The sequence below is a fragment of the Echiichthys vipera genome, assembly GCF_963691815.1.
Source record: "Echiichthys vipera genome assembly, chromosome: 5".
Lineage (NCBI taxonomy): Eukaryota > Metazoa > Chordata > Actinopteri > Perciformes > Trachinidae > Echiichthys > Echiichthys vipera.
The window spans coordinates 19,541,232-19,564,328 of NC_139830.1; the positions used below are offsets into that span (position 1 = coordinate 19,541,232).

Genomic DNA, 23,097 nt, shown 5'->3' on the forward strand with positions numbered 1-23,097 from the left:
TGTGCATTTGAGAATGTTAATGTCTGCCAAAAGCTCATTTTACACAGTTATGTATTGAGGTGCAAAAGTAGTTCATGCACATTGCAGCTGAGATTCATATATGATCAACCTATTAGTCTAATAAATACCGCTGGGATCAGTGACGTCCCCATCTTTGTCTGCACAGCTTGACCTAGATAACTTCATAATAACTGCACTATAATTCAATGCATGAAAGCAAAATGCTCCACCAGACAATATACTGTTGCTCTTATTGATATTCATATTTAGAATAAGTAATATTATGTGCAAATAATAACATTTTTTCCCCGAATTATTAAAAAAAATCCCTGTGTCTCATAGCAGTCACATGCAACACATGTTACATGTTGATCAGTAACAGACATAATTTAAGAGTGACCACTGACTGTATGACAGATGCACCTTCTGAAGCTCTCATCTTGTAAACTGTGAAGTCATGGAGCTACTTGAAGACGGATGACGCCCCCATTACCACAAATTGGCCAATGGGAGTTGAGAGGCAGAGTTGTCCTCCTGGCCGCCATTAAAGAATTCAATCCATGAACTGAAATAATGGAAATCTGCAGGACCCATGGATCAGTCAGTGAGAAAGTAGCCGATGAGTAGTCTTTGTTCATTTGGCATTTTAGTCCGTTTTAAGAGTAGTTTTTACTATGGCGGATCACCGCGGTGGTTTTAGCGACAAAGGAGGGCGGTGTAGCTAATTGTTTTATTTAGCGTTGGAGCTGTGGTATGTTAGCTTTTGTGCTAGCAGGCTAGCAGAGACCAGGGGGAGGGGAGAGTTCCTCTGCTTTGAAATTGTTTCAGATCAGCTAGTTAGCATTAGCATTAGCACACCGGGGACTAAAGCTTTTTGGGGTGAAGTTTTTCGTATTTTTGATTGCGCACCTTAACTTTTACTGGTGTTTGATTAAACGCGAGTCTGTTCACCTCGTATTTGGTGTTTAAGGTAATGTAGCAGCTAGATTGCGGCTGAGCAGATCAGACAATACATTTCAAATAGGATTGATGACTCGAACAGCTAGAAGCTTACAGTTGACGCTCTCTGGCTGCCTGTCTAACGTTAGCTTAGCCGCCGGGCTAGTGGTGGCTAGCGCCGGGTAGAAGTTGTCTGGTTCACTAGCGGCGGCTAACTAGAGCTAGCAAGTTGGTCTGCGCTTTAACGAGATCATTACAATTGAACACAGTGAACTAAATCAAGCTGTTGCCCCCCGATGGTGATTGACACAATGGACTTTAATGTGACAACCGCGAAGTGAGAGGATGAGTTCGTGCTTTGTACCCAACGGGGCCAGTTTGGAGGACTGCCACTCCAACCTCTTCTGCCTGGTAAGACTCTGCGCTAACGTTAGCTAGCGTTAGCTGTGGTGCTGAGAGGCCAGAAAGCCATTTTGGCTAATCAGGCAACAAGCTTTGTAACGTCAGTTGCAGACTGGCGTGCAGGCATCGGGGCCTGCAACTTTGCAAAATCGTGATCTAGCTAACTTTCATATTAGAGACAGCACATACCGCTACTGTTATATTCAAGAGTTGCTCATAAAATAGGCATGATCTTGTGTTTACACCGCATCGGTTACGGGAACGCTCAACTGGCATTAACGTTACTTGCATGATGGTAACAAGTCAAGCCAACAGGCGAATTATTGAAAACTCTTTTATTAAAGTGACACAGAAACAATATTTAATATACATTGTCTTTAATAAGTCACAATCTACTGTTATAAATAACATAAACTAATCTGATTTTAGACTGGCTGACAGTGGCGCTTGTTGTTAATACCTGCTGAGTAAATGACTGCATGACAGTTGTGTTTTCAGGCATGATTGTGGGGTCACATGTAAAGTATTGCAAAACTTTCCAAGGTGTCAGCAAGTCTCAGTTTTCAACATTTTTCATTCAAACAGATTTTCTTTATGACAGCAGTCTTCAGCTACTATCAGTGTGTGTGTGTGTGTGTGTGTGTGTGTGTGTGTGTGTGTGTGTATGCAGGGGAAGAAACACACACAAACACACACACACTGAGTTATGCAGTCAACAACAGATGATTGGCTTAATGCTGTGCAGCTATGTTGAGTGTTCATTCTCACATTGTTTTTTCCTTCCCTTTAGGCCGATTTGACTGGAATAAAATGGAGGCGTTTTGTGTGGCAAGGACCCACCTCATCGCCCATCCTTTTCCCTGTGACCGAGGAGGACCCCATCTTGTGTAGTTTCAGCCGATGTCTGGCCACAGATGTGCTGAGTGTCTGGAGAAGGCACCCCACCCCTGGTCGCAGAGAGCTTTGGCTTTTCTGGTGGGGGGATGACCCCAGTTTCGCCGAGCTTATCCATAATGAGCTCTCGAGTAAGTGCATGCAACATCTCCCCGATCATCAGAACTGGTTACTATAAAAAAAAACATTTAGTCCCCCTGTGTAAATAGCAACAATATTTGTACATCTACTCTGAAATAATCAGTGTATATACAATCTAAGCAGTTTGTTCAGTGCTATGTTAGAACAAAAAACATCAAGAGTGTAGTCTAGTTTCTAGAGCTGCAGGCAAAATTGGTCCATTTGTGGGAAACTGTTCATGTTTAAACAGGTTTGGTGACAATGCCAACAACTCTAAGCTGCTGCAAATAATTCAAATGCAGTGTAATAATACAAAGTCATAATGATGATAATACCTCTTGATGGCTTAATTGATTTGCAGCCAACAGGTATTTTAAAGTCTCTAATGCCTTAAGGAATCCATTGATTTCAGCCTTGGAGGTACAGACTTGTGTGGTAGCAAAACTGCAAGATGTTGTACATCAGAGTTCATTCCAGCTTTGTTCTCAATCTTCATATCTGTGAAACAACTCCCTTTAGGGGCTGCCGCACTGACCAGGTATTTTGACTCCTGTCTCAGGCAGGGTAGGTGTTGCTTGAAGACAACACAGACTGGTCATTACAGTGACAGAGAGAGCAACATTTTCACAAATCTCAGATAAACAGCATTTTGAAAGGTTTGGCTTAGCATTGGAAATTTACATTTAATCATTATGAATTATGGCTCGCTTTAAAAAGCTGTAGACCAGAGCAGAATTCAAAAACATTCTACAAGTAGGCTAAACCTGCAGAGCTTTTGACATTAATGTTACACTTGCATTCACAATGAACTAAAAAGTAGTTTTGGATCATGTAATTGTATAATAATCATGAAGTTAAATGTATTTCATGTTTTCAGGTATTACAAAATCTAAGTCTCCTTATATGGGTCAGACCCATTTAGCACACCAAAGGTGACAATGCAGGCAGTTTTCTTTATCAGGATGGCGAGAGGTATATTTGTTAAAAGCATCTGGTTGTATGCATCTGCCTTGTTTCAGGTGAGGAGGACGGTGAGTGGGAGAGCGGCCTGTCCTACGAATGTCGAACGCTCCTGTTCAAAGCTATCCACAACCTGTTGGAGCGGTGTCTCATGAATCGTGGCTTTGTTCGCATCGGCAAGTGGTTTGTTAAGCCATACCAGAAGGAGGAGAAGACCATTAATAAAAGGTATGTCCCACTTCCTAATAGTTCAGAAGTTATAGCTGGGGCTGCGTTCTGTTTGAATGATTATAGTAGGAATTACCTGTCCGTCTACCTGTTGTATCAGTCCAACAACATACAGTAGGCATCTGTTGCCCTGGTGTTCTTTTAAAAAAGAAATACTGTTCTCACTCACCGATTGACTTAGGGCGCACCCACACTGTCCTTCCGCACCGCGCCAAAACTGTTTTTCGGGTCAAGCCTAGTGCGTTTGACCAGTGTGAGTGCACCCGCTCCGTGCATAACTGCGGCCAGCTGGCCGTCCACGGCCCGCCTGAGAGAGGTGGGCTTTTGTAGAGCGCGTTTGCACATGTACGAGCATGAGCGTGCGCAAGTGTACGAGCATGACGCCTACGGCGGTTCTGACATCATTTATGTGCGCCTGTTCGGACATAGAAAATAGAAGGATGGACCATGCGCGGACATTTAACAACAACAACAACAATGGCGGCGAAAGGTTCGCGTTGGTGTGATGCGGAGGTGGAGTTTTTACTGCAGATTTGGTCAGATGAAAATATTCAAAACAGTAGGACAAGACGCACAAAAACTCTGAGGTCTATGGAAAGATTTGTAAACAAAGAGACGCATCGCGATGACATCATCAATGCGTGTGACGTGTGATGACGTGATTACGTATAGGCAGGCAAGAAGCATTGGCCAAGGCCCAGGCGGTGTGAGTACAAGCGGGGGGAGACGGAGGGGGGGGACAAGTACCCTAAAGCACGGGGCGCGGTGCGGAAGGACAGTGTGAGTGCGCCCTTATTCCTGACTGATTCTGACTTTTGTCATTGTAGTTAATGAATCTCAATATTTCCAACAGATGTTTCACTATAAAGTTCTCCGAGTAAAAAGGAGAAGATTGTGCTGCCTTGATAGTGTGGAAGGTTCTAATATGAACATGTGGCATCATTTGTAGGATTTAAAGTTCAAAGTTAGGAAATCTATTCAGAAGTTAGAAAAGAGGCCAACTGAATTATGGACAACTCGTTGCTATTAACAAGTGTGGCGATAGCAATGGTCCTTTCCACATTATTATGAATCCCACTTGCTTTCTTGGCAAGACTCGCCCTGCGTAGCATTCAAGTGCTAGGACCGGCCGAGTTACAGAAACCTGATTTGTCCAGTTCCTATCCCCTGACCAATAGGCTATCCTGAACTTAACCACTCAAGGCCAGGGCCTAACCTCAACCAATCAGGTGGGTCTTCCCAAGAAAGCAAGTGGGATTCATAATAACATGTCCTCTCCACCTAAATCATCAGAGTCCTGCTTATATGTTCTTCAAGGCAGTTTCTTTGTAACACAAAAAAAGAAGCAGCACACTTACTGACGATAAATATGGAAAAAGAGCAAGATGTCATGAATTGTACTCCTGCTGAAGGGGCCGCACATTAGTTACAGTAGTATTCGGTATTGGGAGTACTGGTGGCATGTGGGGGTTGGCTATTACAGTTGTCTTTATAAAAAGGCATTTACTGTGAAGCGGGACATATTTGTTGGGAACAGTGTTTGAAGCGTGCGTGCAATGTTTTATGCTTCTTCAAGACACGTTAAAGACAGATGAATGGGTGTTATGCATGTGTGTACTGCTGCGGTGTGGAAAACCTCATTGGGCAGATGTCTTCATTTTTTATGTAAGTTATGCTTTAAACTTCTCATAATAATTCCTGGCCCTTTAACAGCCTTTAATTGTTAAAATTCCCATATGGGATTCAATTGGAGAGGTGGTTCTTGCAGCTGTGTTGTTTCAGCTATGTTGTTATACGCTGATAGCTGTTAAGGAAATAAGACATCATCTTTTCATAAGAAAAACAGCTTGAACAAATACACACAAAGCTTTCCTTAAGCAGTGTTACTGTGACACTAAAATCTTGACTGCGTATCTGCTGGGCTGATTTAAACTCCTATATTGTTTTATACACTAACTAGCTCCATTTTGATTTGAGACTAAAACCCTGCTGTTCTCAGAGAAAATGTTGATTCCCAGTAGTAAATCAGATTTAATAATGTTATGGAGTATGACAGGATTATTCCAGTTTTCTAGTTGCACCATCAGCGTGATACATTTTCCATCTAGTTTCACATTGAGTAGTAGTCATCCAGCCTGTTGCGTAATTTCTATTTCAGTTTAGACCTTTCTAAGGTACAGTACTTCCAGAGTAGTGTTTAATGTCACACTTCCAGTTTTCTCAACTGCAAGATTAAAGGTTTTTGTGTTGTAGAAATACAAGCTTGAGGTGAACCAGCAGCAGCACATAAATAACTTGTTCAGAGTAGTGTTCTGCACAGCTGCATTTCCATACATCTTGTACATAAGGGTGGTGACATGGATTGAGCGTCCCCTTGCTGTTGAATGGGGGGTGGGTGTATCCCGGAGTTTCCTGACAAGCTAATCTCAGCCTCTGCCTTTTGGCTGCGTTGATCCAAGCTGACTTTTGTTTGATGCACAGCCCTTTGGCACAGTTCCCTCTGGCAGAATAGTCAATGAGAGATTTAGCAGCTATATAAAAGAGTTGTTGGTATAGAACAGGAGGCGATTTCTTGCTCACTGTTGCTTAGCTTCTGTTGCTACCTAAAGATGTCTGTATGCCCCTGTGTGTGTGTGTGTGTGTGTGTGTGTATATGTGTGTATGGAGGCAGCAGCGCAGCACCTCTAACAGAAGAGTCTGGCAGTCTCGCTGTCGCCTGCCCTCTCTGGCTGGTGAACAGGGCAGTCTTTGGAAAATGCTGAGTGTGCACTGTGGTTTTACAGCAACCATGTCAACAAGAACTATTTTAGTGCATTTCACCGCCCGGCCTTCCAGAAGTAGTTAGAAAATAAATATGATTGTTGTTTTAACATTTCAGGACTGTAATAATCCCTATGCTTATTTTTTGACTCATATTTTAGCCTGTGCATAGCGAGAAGGTTTGATAAAGGTTCAGTCTGTGTTGAAGTAGTGTCTTACGTGCACCATCTGATAGGTCATCGTGTTGTCTGCCCGATATCTGCGGAAGCAACAGATGTCCCCTGAAAGCATAATTTGGATCAAAGCCAAATATGCAAGGAATTGTACTCCTCACATCCTCTCCACCTTTTTCCAGTCCTTAGTTCCCCCCTTGAGTCATTCCTTAACAATGAGTGATGGCGAGTACACTGATAACCTTAAATTAACTTTTAGATGCTGACTGACTGCAAATTGAAGCTTTAGTCGAGTGTTTTTTTTTGTTTTTGTTTTTTTAACTCAGTGATGTGTTTGATGCTCTCTAAACATTACAATGCTCTTTTTTAAATCTTTTACACACCCTGCAGCGAGCACCTGTCTTGCGCATTCACCTTCTTCGTACACGGCGACAGCAACGTATGCACGAGTGTGGAGATCGCTCAACATCAGCCTCTTCAGCGACTGAACGAGGACCATCTCAGCCTCGCCCAACAGAGCTCCAGCCCCTTGCAAGGTGGGAACCCAACAGATGCGCACATGTTTAAAAAAAAAAGTTTTACATGTGTTTGTTTGTTTCTTTCTTTCTTTTTTGCAATGCATTTTCCATTGGGTTTATTAGTTATCTTACATAAGTATTGTGGCTCCTCTGACCTGTAGTCATCCTGAGCCCGTACGGCTTGAATGGGACCCTCACCGGTCAGGCTTTTAAGATGTCAGATCACCCGACTCAGAAGCTCATAGAAGAGTGGAGGCAGTTTTATCCCATCAGCCCCAATCCCAAGGACATCCAGGAGGAAAAGATGGAGGATACAGACTGGGAGGATGACTCCCTGGCAGCTGTGGAGGTCCTCGTCGGTAAGACATCATGATCTTTAAATAAGGTGTTGATGGTGAACTTTGTTGATGAGCATGAACGGATAAGTTAAGGGATATGCTTATGGGTTGGAGAGTCAAGAAGGTTTGAGAAGCTGACTTTATTTTGGCAGTTCCATGGGGTTCATTGATAAAATCCTACCCCTGCCTGACCTTTTAATAAAATTGACACATACACACAACACATAGCTGCAACAGATGATAGAAATATATAATAACATACAGAAGATTTTGCTGAAGCAAGTAATTATTTATTGTGTCAATTAATTGCTTATTATTATTATTATTACTATTTGGCCCATGAAGACTTTTATATAACCTTGATTGAACTTAAATGAAAATGATCAATTATCATTCCTTCAAATCAACTGGCTGTAGGAATTATGTGAGCGAATCTTTCTGCATGCTGTTCAATGTCTTGAAATAAATAATTGTTTGCTCGTTTGCAGCGGGTGTAAGGATGGTTTACCCTTCCTGCCTGGTGCTTCTCCCCATGTCGGACCTCCCCGCTGTGGTCCCTCAGGGTTCAGTCAACACATCAGGAAGCATGTGTGGTGCTCAGCAGGGCCAGGCTGCTCACAGAGATCCTGCCATGTCCTCTGTCACTCTGACCCCTCCAACGTCACCAGAGGAGGCTCAGACTGGTAAGACTTTGATCTGCATATTGACCAGAATGAAATGCATTTATCGTGAACTGTGGCTTTGTTCGTATCGGCAAGAGCTTTGTTAAGCCATACCAGAAGAAGGAGAAGACCATTCACAAAAGGTATGTTTATCAGCCTTTTATTTCTGAGAGATTCAGCATGCTAACAGTATTTTCTTTTGTCCTACCTTCCCTCCATAGACTATCAGCCCGCCCAAAGGTGGCTCAAGTTATCCTCTGCGTCTGATGGCTACAGCTCTAACAACACTCTTCATGGGGGTAAAATCCCTCGCAGGCTGGCCAGCCAGATGGTGGAGTGCGTGTGGCAGGAGTATAACATAAACCGTACAGGGAACAAGTATGTTTAATGTCAGCTCTTCCTCAAAATCACCATTTCCAGTCAAAGAAGTTCCCTCCATGCTGATGTCAGTCTGCCCATTTTTTAACAGGAGGAAGTTTACTACCTTGACCAATGGGACCTGTGAGGAGGAGTCAGACAAAACTGGACTTTGGGATTTTGTGGAGTGTACTCACAGGCCACATTGCAACTGCTCAAGGTATGTTGTATACAACACATTCGCAAACGACTCAAAAGTTAAATTTGCAATTAAAAGAAAGCATCTGGTAAGCATTGTTTGTTTTATGCGCACAGACATAAGAATCAGAAGCAGCGATCAAGCAGCATCTCAGGACACCCGCCCTCATCAGGCCAGCCCGCCCAGCCGGCCCCCAAGCACAAGCTGGGCGAGAAGCTGGAAAAGGGGGAAAAGCAGCAGAAGAGGCCGCAGACTCCTTTTCACCACCGCAACTCTGTGAGCGAGGAGCAATCCCTGGAGCCACAGACCCAGAGGCTTTGTTTAAGATCACAGGAGGAGGGCTCGTATCCCAGCCTGCACCATGTGGACACAGTGCCCTCCAAAGCCCCCACACTACACACACACGGCCCCCCCGCAGACCTTGTCGGATCTCCGCCTCCCCCTCCTCTCAGCCCGCATCCCTGCGATCACGTAGAAGGTGACATGACTTTAGGCAGCATCAAGAACTCTTCCACGCCCATCCACCAGCCGTTCTACCCGCCGTCAGTGGAGCCCTGTCTGCTGCCACAGAAGGGCTCATCTGAGGAGCCTCAGCTAGAGAACATGGCTATGCCTCTGCCTTTCCCCCCAACCTACAGCGAAACTTTGGAACCCACTGTCTTTGTGGGCTCAGCCATCAACCCCAACGAAGACTCCACCCACAACCCTTGGAAGTATTTCAACCTGCCCAGGAAGAAGGCCTCCAACTTCCTGACGCCCCAGCTACCTGTCGATAAAATACGAGATGATTCTGGGGGAGGCGGAGGAACAGAAAGTGTTGTGTCTGTCACTGAGTAAGTGTTTAATTACTTATCCTGAACTGCATGAAAACAAATGTAGCTGTTATTTTAAACCGCATACCCACATCTGTCTGAGCGTCTCTGCGCAACTCCTTTCCTCTCAGGTTGATGTCGGGCTCTACACAGCCCCTTAAGGTGTCCCAGGAGCTGGTCAATACTTACGCCCAGCGGAGAAACAGCCATCTTACCTCCGCCACAGGAGAAGGAGAACATAGTGAGGAGCCAGACCCTTATGCCTTTGTCGAGGGAGACGAGGAGTTCAGCTTCACCGAGAAGAAGGACAAGCCTGGAGCAGAGAGAGATGGCAACAAGAAACACAAGGTGGGTTCCTGACTAGGGATGATATAAAGCTCGAACCTGAGATCTGCAGTGTATCTTTTCTGCAGTGTAACAAAGTTTGTTGAACCTCAAAACACTGACCAAAATTGGCTTCATCAGATATTTATGGATTTAGATATTATAATTTTTTCAGTTTCAGACCCAATTTTTCTTCAGCTCAAGTTTTCTTGAGGCATTTGAGAAGTTTGTCTTCTATTGTTTCAATGAAAAAGAAAATTATTTTGTAGTAAAGTATGTTTTATATACTCAAAATATTGAAATTCTGTTCAGTACTGAAATTCATATCCCACTAGTATTGAAAGATTTCCAAACTATCCCCAGCTATGCCAGTATTCATTTTATATTTCTATATTTTTCTTGGAGATGTAACACCAAATTTCAGGTTCAACTGTAGTCTTCCACAGACAAAAGTTAATCATATGTAACTTACTGTAATAAAGCAGCGCAAACTTTTATTTGTCTTGGCAAATTATGATGATCACTTAAAGGTGCCCTGTGAAGTTTTTTTCGTAAACAAACACATTATGTTAAGTTCATTATGAATAAGTTCAATAAGTCTGTTTCCCTGATACATCTACTGTAACATGATGTAATGTTCTTCCTGCAGCATTACAATAACTCCTGCGACTTTCTTTTCTTTTTCCCAGGTGGACGAAGGAAATGGATCAGCAGACGGTGAGAATAACTTCACTTTGTTCGTTTGGCTCCTAGCTTTGACATTTAATTCGATTTAATGTTTGGAGTTTGTCATCTTATGCAAAGTCCCCTCTCCTATTTGTTTCGTGGTGCAGATGGTCAGGGTCCATCAGGCAGTAAACCTTCAGCCTCCACCAGCCTTATCCACGAGAACGACTTGGCTGTGTCCTACAGCGACCTGGATAAAATCTTCAATTCAGACGAAGATGAACTAGCGGTAAGGCGCATCAACATGGTGAACGAAATTGTTTATTGAAAGTTCTACATCTTACTTTGCCAGAGCTCTCCTTCCTCTTAAAAAGTCTTAAAGGTATTGAATTCATCTATCAATTAACAAGGCCCCGATTGTAACTAAAATGTCTTGAAATAAAACTTTCAAAGGTCTTAAAAGTGGGAACAAACGGGAAGTGGGATTTAACTGTTTTTTTGTTATGTAATTAGTCTCAAATCTCAAAACATTTTAGTTTTTTAAAATATTTCACTGAATACCTCTCCCTGTAACATCACGCAGATCCAGTAGCGGAACCAACGAAACAGTCATGTTGTTGTGGCCCGGGACACGCAGAGCAGATGGATGCTTTTTTATTTTTGTTTAGTGTGAAAGTGGTCTTAAATTTAATTCCAGGTGGCATTAAAAAAATGTTAAAAGCCTAGAAGTTAACTTGCCTTAAGCTGTAGGAACCCTGTTTTCAGTGTTCTGATGTGAGAGAACTGCTGCTGATGCGGGCCTGTATTGAGTTTATAGTTTATAATATTTTTCATCTGTCTGCACAGCCTGGATCCAAAAGAGCTGGACATGGTACAGATGACAAGTTTGGCTGTAAAGACAATAAAGCAGCTGCGTTGGACCCCCTGTCTTGCATAAGTAAGGAGACCGAGTATCAGTTAATCATTGTACATTTTCTTTTTCTTCTTTTTTTTTTACACATTTTAAGAGAAGTAATAATGTCTTATTTCTCTAGGCTCAGCGGACCTTCACCAGATGTTTCCCACCCCACCCTCCCTGGAGCAGCAGGGTTACTCTCCCATGAACTCTGGGGGCAAGGATGGTCTGGAAGGAGGGACGGGCCTCACCCTACTGGATGGCAGCCAGCTCAACAACCACTTCAAGATGGAGGTGGAGGAGGGATTCTGCAGCCCGAAGCCATCTGAAATAAAGGTATGACCTGTCGCACACCTGCCAAGTATAAAGCAAGTGGAAAATTAAGCTGTACCCGTTTTCTTCACCATTTTAACTTTTCTCTTTTTAACTTTCAGGACTTCTCCTTTGTATACAAGCCAGAGACGTGTCAGTTGTTAATCGGCTGTTCCATGTACGCGCCCCTCAAGACACTACCCAGCCAGTGTCTGTTACCTATCAAACTGCCAGAAGACTGTTTGTACACACCAAGCTGGACCCTGGGCAAAATAGAACTGATACCCCCAGTGACGAATGTCAATCTCCTCACCAAAGACAGGTCAGTGCATCTGACTTTGTCTCAGTGCTGTTTAAGAGAAGTGGGGAAGGGAGACCATTTGGGGATACACTTTCTAAATTTGTGTCTTTATAGACGCAGCCTATTACAGACTTTCATTATGTTCATTAACATGTTTATTTTTTTAAAGCAAAATATAACTTATTGTATATATTCCTACAACCGGAAATAGGTTTAAGCTCCTATGATGGTTATAGAAAATTTAGCTCGGGTATAAATATTCACATGGCATTCTGTTTAGATGCTATACCATCTACAGCAGCACATGAAATTTTTTGCAAAAATAACTGTCAGTTTTGTGTTGCGGCCATTATTATATCTTCAGCCATAATAAACCTAGCTGATAATAATGAGGAAAACTGAATATAAAAGTTTGTGATTTATTCTTAAGTTGAAAAACCTATTGGAACCACAACATGAAATCAATTTGAATACCTGTTTCTCTCTCTCTGTAACAGTAACGTCCCCAGTGTGGAGCCAGACTACAGCCAGACCTACACCCCTCAGACCCACACGCCATTCATGTCCAGCAGTGCCCCTCCAAGCAACAGCGGCACAGGCATCCTGCCCTCCCCCGCCACACCGCGGTTCTCTGTGCCCACGCCTCGCACACCACGCACTCCACGGACTCCCCGTGGCCCGTCGAGCGTCCAGGGTTCGCTCAAGTATGATAACTCCGACCTTTACTCGCCCGCCTCCACTGCCTCCACCTGCCGACCGCTCAGCTCCGTCGAGCCGGCCACCGTACCTTCCATCCCCGAGGCTCACAGTCTCTACGTCACCCTCATTCTCTCCGAGTCGGTCATGAACCTCTTCAAGGACTGCAACTTTGACAGTTGCTGCGTGTGCGTCTGCAACATGAACATCAGAGGAGCAGATGTAGGCGTGTACCTCAAGGACAACGGAGAGGCCCAGTACCCCTGCACTTGTGGCTTCAGTGCCGTCACCAATCGACGCTTTGGCCAATCGGCCGGGCTGTTTCTGGAGGACGAGCTTGACGTTGTGGTACGGGGCTCAGACGCCAGTCGGGACACCGAGCGGTGTTTCGAAGAGCTGCGAGCTTCCACGACACACAAGCCCGGCAGCCTGACAGAGAAACCTCCAGATGAGCTAATCCTGCTGCTGCAGGACCAGTGCACCAACCCTTTTGCCCCGATGGCAGGCGTGGAGTACCCCAAGCATAACTCTGCCCCCAGTTCATTTCTGAGGGTGGAAGAGAGAGACTGTTATAATGACTGCTACATGGCACTGGAGCATGGCAGGCAGTTCATGGACAATATGTCAGGAGGCAAAGTAGATGAAACACTAGTGAAAAGCACCAGTCTTCATCAGTGGCCAAAATGCAAATGTATGTATTTTTGTATCTACATTAAGTTTTTTTTTAAACTATTTTTAAATCTTATCAATTGTGGTAAAAGTTAAGACTTTTTTCTCTTTTTCTTTTTTTTTTAGCAGCAGATATGAGCAAGCTATTCTCTCAGGACATCCTGCGGGTGTTGTTGTCCCTCCAGCCTGTGCTGCAGGACACCATACAAAAGAAGAGGAGTGTGCGCTCCTGGGGCGTTCAGGGACCGCTCACTTGGCAACAGTTCCACAAGATGGCTGGGAGGGGATCATACGGTACGTGGAAAAGTGTTTGTACTGAATCAATCTTATTTCTCACAAATTTAAGAGCTCAGTTTTGAAATATTGCGGCTGTTGAAAGAAAGATGAACCTTTTTTTTGGTCTTCTTTTTACTACACTACAGGTACAGATGAGTCTCCCGAGCCTCTTCCCATCCCCACGTTTTTGGTCGGTTATGAGTATGATTTTGTGGTGCTATCTCCTTTTGGGTTGCCATACTGGGAGAAGCTTCTTCTTGATCCTTTTGGTTCCCAGAGAGATGTGGGATATGTTGTCATCTGCCCAGAAAATGAAGCTCTTCTCCGCGGAGCAAAGACCTTCTTCAAAGATCTGAGTACTATGTATGAGGTACGCACCTGGCAGAATGAAGCTCATCCTTCTTGTACTGACATGCCCGCAAAAAAACTTTCGTGCTCTGATGAAGTGATTCACACGGTTTCATTTTCCCATTCACTCCCATTTTTTTCAACAGGCATGCCAGCTTGGGCAACACAGGCCCATCTGTAAGAGTCACCCAGAGGGCGTATTGAAGGTCGGCACCACAGAAGGCAGGAGCATGACAGAGCAGCCCCTTAGCGACTGGTTCCTTAAGATGGCTGCCAGAGATGGAAACAATGAAGCCTTTAATAAGCTAAAACTCTTTGCTCAAGTGTGCCGCTATGATCTAGGTAACATTTTTACTCATTACTCTTAAAAACCCAAAGTTGAAAAGTCACATGGTTTGTAAAAATGATTACTGATCATTTTCTTTTTTCACATTGTCACTTCTTTCAGCTCCATACCTGTCAGAGCAGTCTTTGGATAGCTCCCTATTGTCCCAGCGCAGCCCTGCTGTGGCCTCTTCCTCCTCCCAGAACTCTAGTTCTTCCAGCGCCTCCTCAGGACTTCAGAGCACCAACACTACCAGCACCAGCTCTGCCCAGCCTACCCAGATCAACAGCACCCCTCCCTCTTCCTCATCTGGCTCACAGACTATCGGGGGAATGGCCTCAGCCAAGCCAAGCTCTTACTCGCCGTTTGGGACAGCAGGCTTGCCGGGCAGCACGTCCCAGAATGGACCCCAGTCAAACCCACAGGGTGCAGGAGGGCTGGCAGAAAACGGACCCTCTGCCAACCAGCCTCCCCCTGAGGCGCCAGAGAGGTAGGTTACCACAATGAGAGTCAATTCATCATACAGACGGATAGATTACATTTAGGTGTTTTTGCTGATGGGTTTTTACCACTCCCAGCAAGCATGTTTAGTTCTTTCTGACAAAGCCACTGCGCCCTCCTCCATGAGAGAAATGTAGTTTATGGATATTCTCTGAGTTTGTGAAACATTTAATATCTTAGGAAATTAACACATCGGCATTAGTCATTTTGTAATAGTATTGTCTAGGCCTGGGTATTGCCTACAACTTAACAATACGATACATGTCACAATACAGAGGCCACGATGAGTATTGCAATACATGTTGATTTTGCATAAGGACAATGTTTTAAGGCTTGGTAGCGCCACTCATTTCCCAAATCGATTCAGTTCCAGTTCAGATTTTTGATTGATTCAACATCTATACAATTAGAGATATGTAAAAGATCTAATTTTATTGTTCACATTAAGAATTGACCCGAATCAGTTCCATTAATATACTTTTTATTTAACATGAACACACTACAGCAGTTGACACGATAAAGAGCAAACTCTACAGACTCTAGTCTACAGACAGGACTTTACAGAGTACTGAGTGACATTTTCATATAGATTTCTTGAGGTCAGAGGTCGCGGGATCCCTTTGAAAATAGCTATGCCAGTTTTTCCTCTGCCAAAATCTAGCCTCACTTTGGAAAGGAAATATCTATTTCTTTTTATGAATCAATATTTGATCACTCATGAAGATCGGTTTTAATCTGAAAATAATTTTTTTTAAATCGCAGTCAAACCAAGCCTATTCAGAGCTGCCATGCACATACTCTTACAATGGACTCATAACATTGAAAAAACAAACACTGTTTCTGTTAGTGGTCTTGCATGCATGTCATCCAGTGTCACGTGTAAATACAGGACATGACGTATTGCTGTCAGTGACAGCTGAGGTGTTGCAGTGCTGCGAGACAGCGAGCAGACAGAAAGGATGCAAATTCTGACCTTTTTTTTTTAAACTAAGAGTTAAGAACATATGGGTTTATGACCCTAGAATTCTGGCTTATCCTCAGATGTTTCTATTTATCTGGCTGCACTCTTAATATTTTTCGTTAACATACCAAAATTGGCCTGGTTAACAATCCTTTTTTTAGATTATTCTCAATATTATTTCTTTTATAAACATAATATATATGTATAGTATAACGATTTTCCTACAGGAGGAGTTCTACATCCTGTTAGTGACTATTTATCAGTATGCAAAATACAATACAACCCTATGTTTTCAAGAAAAGTGTAATTGGACGAACATTGTGGCATAGAATCTTATCACTTTGTCAAGAGTACATTTCATCGTAAAATTGTTTTCAAACACAGTTTAGTTTTTATTCGCCAACTCACTGCCAATGCTTTTCTATTTGTGATATTGTTTAGATCTCCTGTGGGTTGTTTCTTTAGGACTGATTTCTAAATCATCATGCGTCTATTTCTCAACAGCACAATGGAGAGAGACAAAGTGGGGAAGCCGACAGACGGAGAGTCCCACGCTGTGTCTTTCCCGCCTGCCATTGTGGTGTACATCGTCGACCCCTTCAGCTACGAAGATGCCGACTGTGAGGTCCACTCCAGCGCCTACACACTGGGCCTACTGCGCTGCTACATGGAGATGCTCCAGTTCCTGTCTCCTTGCATCAGAAACGCTGTCTCAGTACAGGTACAGGCCAACATCTCGGTGTTTTCATAGTTTCCCTTTGTCTTAAGTGAGTGTGTTCAGGGTTGGGAAGTCTATAACATTGTTACTTGATGATCACTTCAAAGACACACAGCTGTGATTGATGTCATCCTTTGTTATAACAAATCTGCTCCCTTTTGCCAGTTAAGTCACAACTGAGCAGGTTAGCAGCAGGCCCAAAGGGAGGTGAGAAGGAGTAGGGGACTCATTAGCAGACAGTAATTGAGGTGTTAACTGCCACACCTGTGATATAGTGACCCAAGATTGCATCAACATGCCGGAGGGGTTTTTAAAACACTAGAGGTGTGAATGTGCTAATGGATCAGCATTTGTCTTTATTTAGTACAGCAATGACAGAGTAGAGTCGATTTAATATCCTACTTTTAGTTTGTCATTGTGTATTGCTTTCTTCATATTAAGTGTCAGAATATAAAACATCTTAAATATTTGTTTTAATTTCTCTAACTCTGGCAGAAGATGAATATTATAATCATAACAATAAATACCATACAACTGCCAGTCTTTTATTATTACACTACAGTACAATGAATTTACCCATCCATGAAAATTGAGAAAAATGTAACCACGTGGCTGAATTTGAATATTCTCATTAAACCCAGACAAACAAATACACACAGCCGAATCATGGAATTCTGTTTTCACAAGCATCAAATTGCCATTTTAGGATTTTATTTATTTAGTTTAAAATACAACTTTATTCTGCCTGTGCAATCTAGTCACTTTGCAGTAAGAAAAAACATCTGGACATTACTTTTGTACTTCATTAATATTTAGCCTATTAAATACTAGCAAACAGAAACCAGTGATGTTTAGACAGAATGTATGTTTTGGAAAACCTCGCAGAAAACAGTACATACTAAGGAAGACTGTTGCTCTGAAACAGATAAGCACATGTATTATCAAAACCCTTGGATAAAGAACCACACAGTTTCAGAAATTAAGGTGGGCAAAGGGCAAAAATACTGCAAGAAATCTCAGAATGCACCTAAAAATGTGATCCCCTCTCCCCAATATCTTCTACAATTAGTCTCACTGTTATTTTTTTTTCTTTGTCAGATTGTTCCCTGCCAGTATCTGCTTCAGCCGGTGCGCAGTGGGGAGCGTCACCTCTACGGCCAGCACCTCAAGTCGCTGGCTTTCTCTGTGTTCACGCAGTGTCGTCGGCCTCTACCCAACTCCACCAACTTCAAGGCTCTGACGGGCTTCGGCCCTGGTCTCGCCATCGACATGGCACTTAAGAACCCAGAGGTAACTGCCACTCTGGCCACATATCTGAAACTGGGTGTAGCTGTAAGTTCACTGACAACTAACAAGCTGTCCTTCTGTGCAGAGGCCCGAGTGTCTGCGTCTATATACACCGCCCTTCATTTTGGCGCCTATAAAAGACAAGCAGACAGAGCTTGGGGAGACGTTTGGCGAGGCATCACAGAAGTACAACGTCCTGTTTGTTGGCTACTGTCTTTCCCATGACCAGCGCTGGCTGCTGGCTTCCTGCACCGACCAACATGGAGAACTGCTGGAGACCTGCATCATTAGTATTGATGTACCCAATAGGTACGTGTGCTTGGGAACAACATGATCGCCAGTTTAGCTACTGATAAAACTGCATCTGTATTTAAAGTTCATGTATTGGCTGTTCTAGGGCTCGCAGGAAAAAGGGCTCAGCCAGGCGAGTGGGTTTGCAGAAGCTGTGGGAGTGGTGTCTCGGCCTGGTGCAGGTGACATCGCTGCCATGGAGGGTGGTCATTGGGCGGCTTGGTAGAATGGGCCACGGCGAGCTGAGAGGTACACACACCTGCAGTGTCTATAGAACATGTTACGCAGCTTATTTACGTACATGAATGCACACTAATGTTCGCTTCTCTCGTCCGTTTTTCAGACTGGAGTATTCTGCTGAGCAGGAGGAACTTGCAGTCTCTCAGTAAACGTCTGAAGGAGACGTGTAGGTTGTGTGGCATCTCTGCTGCCGACACTCCCAGCATCCTCAGCGCCTGTCTGGTTGCCATGGAGCCCCAGGGTTCCTTTGTCATCATGCCAGGTAATAGAAAAAAGAGTAATATGGTTATTTAGACTTTGTAACAGAGAGCACCACTTAAGTTTGTAAGTTCTCACGCTGACTCCAGATCTGATGGTCTGTCTTGTCTCCGCAGATTCGGTGTCGACAGGTTCAGTGTTTGGTCGAAGTACCACGCTCAACATGCAGACATCGCAGCTGAGCACTCCTCAGGACACATCCTGCACGCACATCCTGGTGTTTCCCACCTCAGCCATGGTGCAGGTCAACACTAACACTGCAGAGCCTATCGACATCAACTTCAATCCCATAAATCCTGGTACGTTGTGCAGCTGAATGCATCACTTCAAGGGATGCTGAATCATGAACGTTGCGTACTTCTTAAGATGAGCCACAGACAAACTCTCTCTGTATGCTTTTTATCTGCAGATGGATCTGATGGAATGGGCATATTTGACCTGTTTGACAATGATATGGTGGATCCAGATCTTATCAACATCCTCCCCAACTCCCCCACAACCTCGCCTGTTCACTCCCCTGGCTCCCACTACCACGCTGGGGGAGATGGAAGCAAGGTTTGTCAGCTCTTTATAACTCAATGATGAAACAAAAGTCCATTTTAAATGTCTATTACAGACCATAAACATTGTTTCCCTTCATGCCTGCTATGATAAAGAATCGAGACAGTTTCAGTGTCACAGTTTTTTTCTTGTTTGTTTTTACCCTTAAATTGATAAGTGTACACCTTGCAATTCAGTGTCAATTATCTTATTGTTTATATTCTTCCATCGTCTACTGAGATAAAGAAACTTTGAAATATTAATGTGAGCCTCAGTTGGAGCAGAATGTAAAAATCTAGATGATGCCAGAAGTTTAAAACAAAAAACTTAAGTCATTATTAATTACTTATTTATAAAGACGCACTTAAAGGCACTGTACCAATATTCGAAACATTACTATAGCAAACAACTATTTTCGATGTATAGATACAGTGGAGTTATGCGGTCCTGAGAATGAAGTCAGTGTGTGTGTGTGTGTGTGTGTGTGTGTGTGTGTGTGTGTGTGTGTGTGTGTGTGTGTGTGTGTGTGTGTGTGTGTGTGTGTGTGTGTGTGTGTGTGTGTGTGTGTGTGTGTGTGTGTGTGTGTGTGTGTGTGTGTGTGTGTGTGTGTGTGTGTGTGTGTGTGTGTGTGTGTGTGTGTGTGTGTGTGTGTGTGTGTGTGTGTGTGTGTGTGTGTGTGTGTTGTGATCTGAGTTTTTCTGTTTGTTGTGATGGTCCAGCCACACATGAATGTTAGTGCATGTGGCCGTTAAAAAAAAAAGATTTTTCAAGTATTGAGGTGAAAGCCGTGTGGAGGCAATCCCAGTTCACGTTTTTTCAGTATTTCGAGTAGAGCTCCTTTTAAATGTGTGCTCGAACAAGGAGGCCACTGCCCCTGGGTAAAGGAAAAACGAATACTATGCTTGCCCCGAACTCACGATATCATAACTTTACAGTGGCTTACACAATTGGTAGCAGTCAAATCAGTCCATTCAAACGTGGTGCCATAAACGGGGCCTGAATAATTAATAGACCAAATGGCTTGAAAGAGACTATTTAAATCCAAAACTCATGTTTTAGAAAACAAAAACGGGGCTCTGTTCATCAATTCCATCCATGTTGTCTCGCAGGGCCAGAGTGCTGACCGTATGGAGTCCCATGAGGAGGCTCTGAACATTCTGCAGCAGCCGATGGCGCTGGGCTACTTCGTCTCCACAGCCAAGGCTGGACCACTGCCTGACTGGTTCTGGTCGGCCTGCCCTCAAGCCCAGAACCAGTGCCCACTCTTCCTCAAGGTACATTGGCACTAGAAACTTTGGAGTCAGTCACACTCAAGTAGGGCTACAGCTAACGCTTATTTTGATTAGATTTATTGGATGAATATTTCTCAATTTAAAAAAAGAAAATAATAATAAAATGTCAATAGTGTACTGAATAATGCCCATTACACTTAACTAAAGCCAAAGCAGAAACCATATAATGGTTGGTGGGTTTTTTGACCAGTGACTATTAAATGCTTTATTAAGTAATTTTCCCAAATACTGTCTGTATCTCTGTAAAACACAAATAAATCTAAAGACTTTGATTTAAGATGTCTCCATCTTTCTTTTTCCCAGGCCTCTCTGCACCTGCACGTGTCTTCTGTCCAATCAGACGAGCTCCTGCACAGTAAACACTCCCACCCCTTGGACTCCAACCACACCTCTGATGTGCTACGGTAAGCTTCTCGGTTCCAGAAGAGTCTGTTCACTTAAAGAACTAAGAAGAATGATTTTGGACATGTATTAACGTCGCTGTTTCTGCCTCCTACATGATAGATTTGTCCTAGAGCAGTACAACGCCCTCTCCTGGCTGACATGCGACCCTGCCACCCAGGACCGACGCTCCTGTCTGCCCGTTCACTTTGTGGTGCTCACCCAGATGTACAACTTTATCATGAACATGCTCTGAACTTTAACGGGATCAAACCGCTGAGATTTGATTGGATGGCTCGCTCAGTCGAACTGTTGATTTCCTGCAAGGATCTCAAACACTCAAAGGACCTCACACTCCATCAGGGAAAATGTGGAGGAAGCATCCCTCCTCCTCCTCCCCGGTGTATCTCACACAACACTGACTGACTGACTGACTGCAAGTTTCCAATCAATCAATCAGATGCCAAGAATCCATTTTAGCATTTTGGAAGATCAAGGGATGTTTCATAAAGGAGAATAAATTGTCTTTTTAATGACTGTAGATTGCAATCTATGAAATTTTATCTTAATGAAATGCCTGCATATATTATTTATTGTAAGTTTTTAAATGTGGAATTTTTAATGCTTAATATCTTTTATATATTACAAATCCTAGAGGGTGTGTACATCTCACTGTAAAGGAATTGGTTTAAAAAGTGTAATTTTCTCAATTACAACACGGAAAAACCTGTTCGAGTGAATTTGCTGTAGATTGCTTTTAGAATATTATTTTTTCAAAGGGTACATACCTTTTTATTGCCATGCTGTAAAAATGAAGTAAAGCTGGCCTGGGCATTTGTGTCCCACCCAATGAGTGGATGAGACTTACCTCTGTCTGCTTTGGCTCCAGAGTCTCTCGCACAGTAACTCAATGAGCTCTGAAGAGGAATTAAAAGGTACATTGTCAGATTATATATTTTATATAACAGATTTAGGTAATTGTGTGTGTGTGTGTATATGTGTACATATAATTGTGTGCCGCTACTGATGGTGCAGCTTCTGTTTTAGGAATAAAGTGCGTCTACCTTATCCTCTTTATTCTTGTTTACTTGTTTTTAGTCTGGTCTACTGGATGAACTGTACCGGTATAAAGCCATCTGCCGCAGGATGGCAGGCGTTCTCCTCCCCTTTCACTATCTCCGTTATCTTTTTCTTTTCTTGTTAAGAGCACTGTCACACGTACCAGAATGTTAACTTGTGCAGCCAGACCATTCTCCAGCACTGACACAGCGCTGTGGAGTTAGGAAAGTCTAGAACACGATTTGTGAACTTGGAGCTTTCAGAAAACTTCCACTTACATCTTGTGAATGCCACGTGAAGGGGGCGTTCATATGGACTATGAATGGACTTGTGAATATGGTAAACACGTACCCATATGAAGGAAGCATGTGGCTTAAGCTCCAAGAACACTGAATCCAACACTTCCTAAAATGCAACATGGAATAATCTTCACTTACACTGCCATTGCCTGCTGGCCCAATTCCGTACGACATACTAACTGTGCACGGTATGTACTAAATACTGATATTCAGTGGTGAAACAGGTATTCAAGTCTTTTCATGGTATATACAGGAACCCTCAAGTTAATTTTAATACCTTTGTAAGGACATTCAAAACATTTTAAGAACTTATTTCTGCTTTGAGTTAACTGGTTACACTAGCAACACACTTAAACTTACATTGATTGTAAGATAGCACAACTGAACAGCCTTAGTTTGTGATAAAAGAATGAACTTAAAGTGAAAATGATCCCAGAAAAGTCATCGTATAATATGCCATAAAAACTCAGCATAGTGTGTAGCATAGTATGCCATATGAAATTTTATAAATAAATCATAGTAAAATATATAAAAAATAAATAGAATTGTCCTAATATGTCATGTCACAAAAAGTCATAATAAATCATTATGGTATGCCATAAAAAAAACTCAATGTATACATGTCATAGTATGCCATGACAAATGTCATCATATAGGTATGTCAAAATTTAAAATAATATAGTATGTCATAAAGTCATACTATAGTACACTTCATAGTGTAATATGTTATTAAAAACCATAAAGAACAAGTCAAAGTATGTTATTACAACCTCTGGCTCGCACAACAATAAATAACTTGCAAAGTTAAGTTAATTGCAAACAAAGTAAACCAAAGGTTAACAAAGGTGTGTCTTATATAAAGGGACAGAAAATGATGGCTGGTAACAAGTCTGCAGACAGAGAGAGAATATGAGTGGAACAGGTGCCAGGACATCAGGGGGCTGATGGAGGGAGCGGTTCCAGGTTACCTGCCGAAAACGAAATACAAAACAGCAGAGCAGCTTTGGACATAACGTCATGAAACGTATATTAGGAAAAGCTCATAGTATAGTGTGTCATATAAAATGTCATAGTAAAGTCGTTCCTGACCCTATAC

The 23,097-nt window shown here is 42.9% G+C and overlaps 1 protein-coding gene across 1 annotated transcript; it reads left to right on the forward strand.

The window, feature by feature from the left end:
• The first annotated feature begins 580 nt into the window (after positions 1-580).
• Positions 581-21,705, forward strand: LOC310947146 (mediator of RNA polymerase II transcription subunit 13-like). The gene is made up of 30 exons (XM_083913846.1): positions 581-1,350; positions 2,132-2,366; positions 3,375-3,543; positions 6,867-7,012; positions 7,156-7,353; positions 7,821-8,015; positions 8,216-8,372; positions 8,464-8,571; positions 8,667-9,383; positions 9,494-9,710; positions 10,376-10,403; positions 10,520-10,641; positions 11,199-11,289; positions 11,387-11,583; positions 11,682-11,881; positions 12,358-13,247; positions 13,352-13,519; positions 13,648-13,871; positions 13,996-14,191; positions 14,298-14,664; positions 16,141-16,357; positions 17,453-17,644; positions 17,727-17,950; positions 18,039-18,181; positions 18,276-18,434; positions 18,547-18,729; positions 18,840-18,985; positions 20,080-20,244; positions 20,566-20,666; positions 20,767-21,705. Exons 1-30 carry the CDS (start codon positions 1,285-1,287, stop codon positions 20,897-20,899), a joined length of 6,354 nt encoding a protein of 2,117 aa, XP_083769972.1. The 5' UTR covers positions 581-1,284; the 3' UTR covers positions 20,900-21,705.
• Positions 21,706-23,097: the final 1,392 nt, after the last annotated feature.

What these genes read in the sequence shown, in the direction of transcription:
- LOC310947146 (XM_083913846.1), top strand. Translation starts at nt 1,285, where the DNA reads ATGAGTTCGTGCTTTGTACCCAACGGGGCCAGTTTGGAGGACTGCCAC. An exon ending in TCAGTGGCCAAAATGCAAAT is followed by an intron (nt 13,248 to 13,351) that starts GTATGTATTTTT and finishes TTTTTTTTTTAG; the next exon opens with CAGCAGATATGAGCAAGCTA. An exon ending in ATCTGAGTACTATGTATGAG is followed by an intron (nt 13,872 to 13,995) that starts GTACGCACCTGG and finishes TTTTTTCAACAG; the next exon opens with GCATGCCAGCTTGGGCAACA.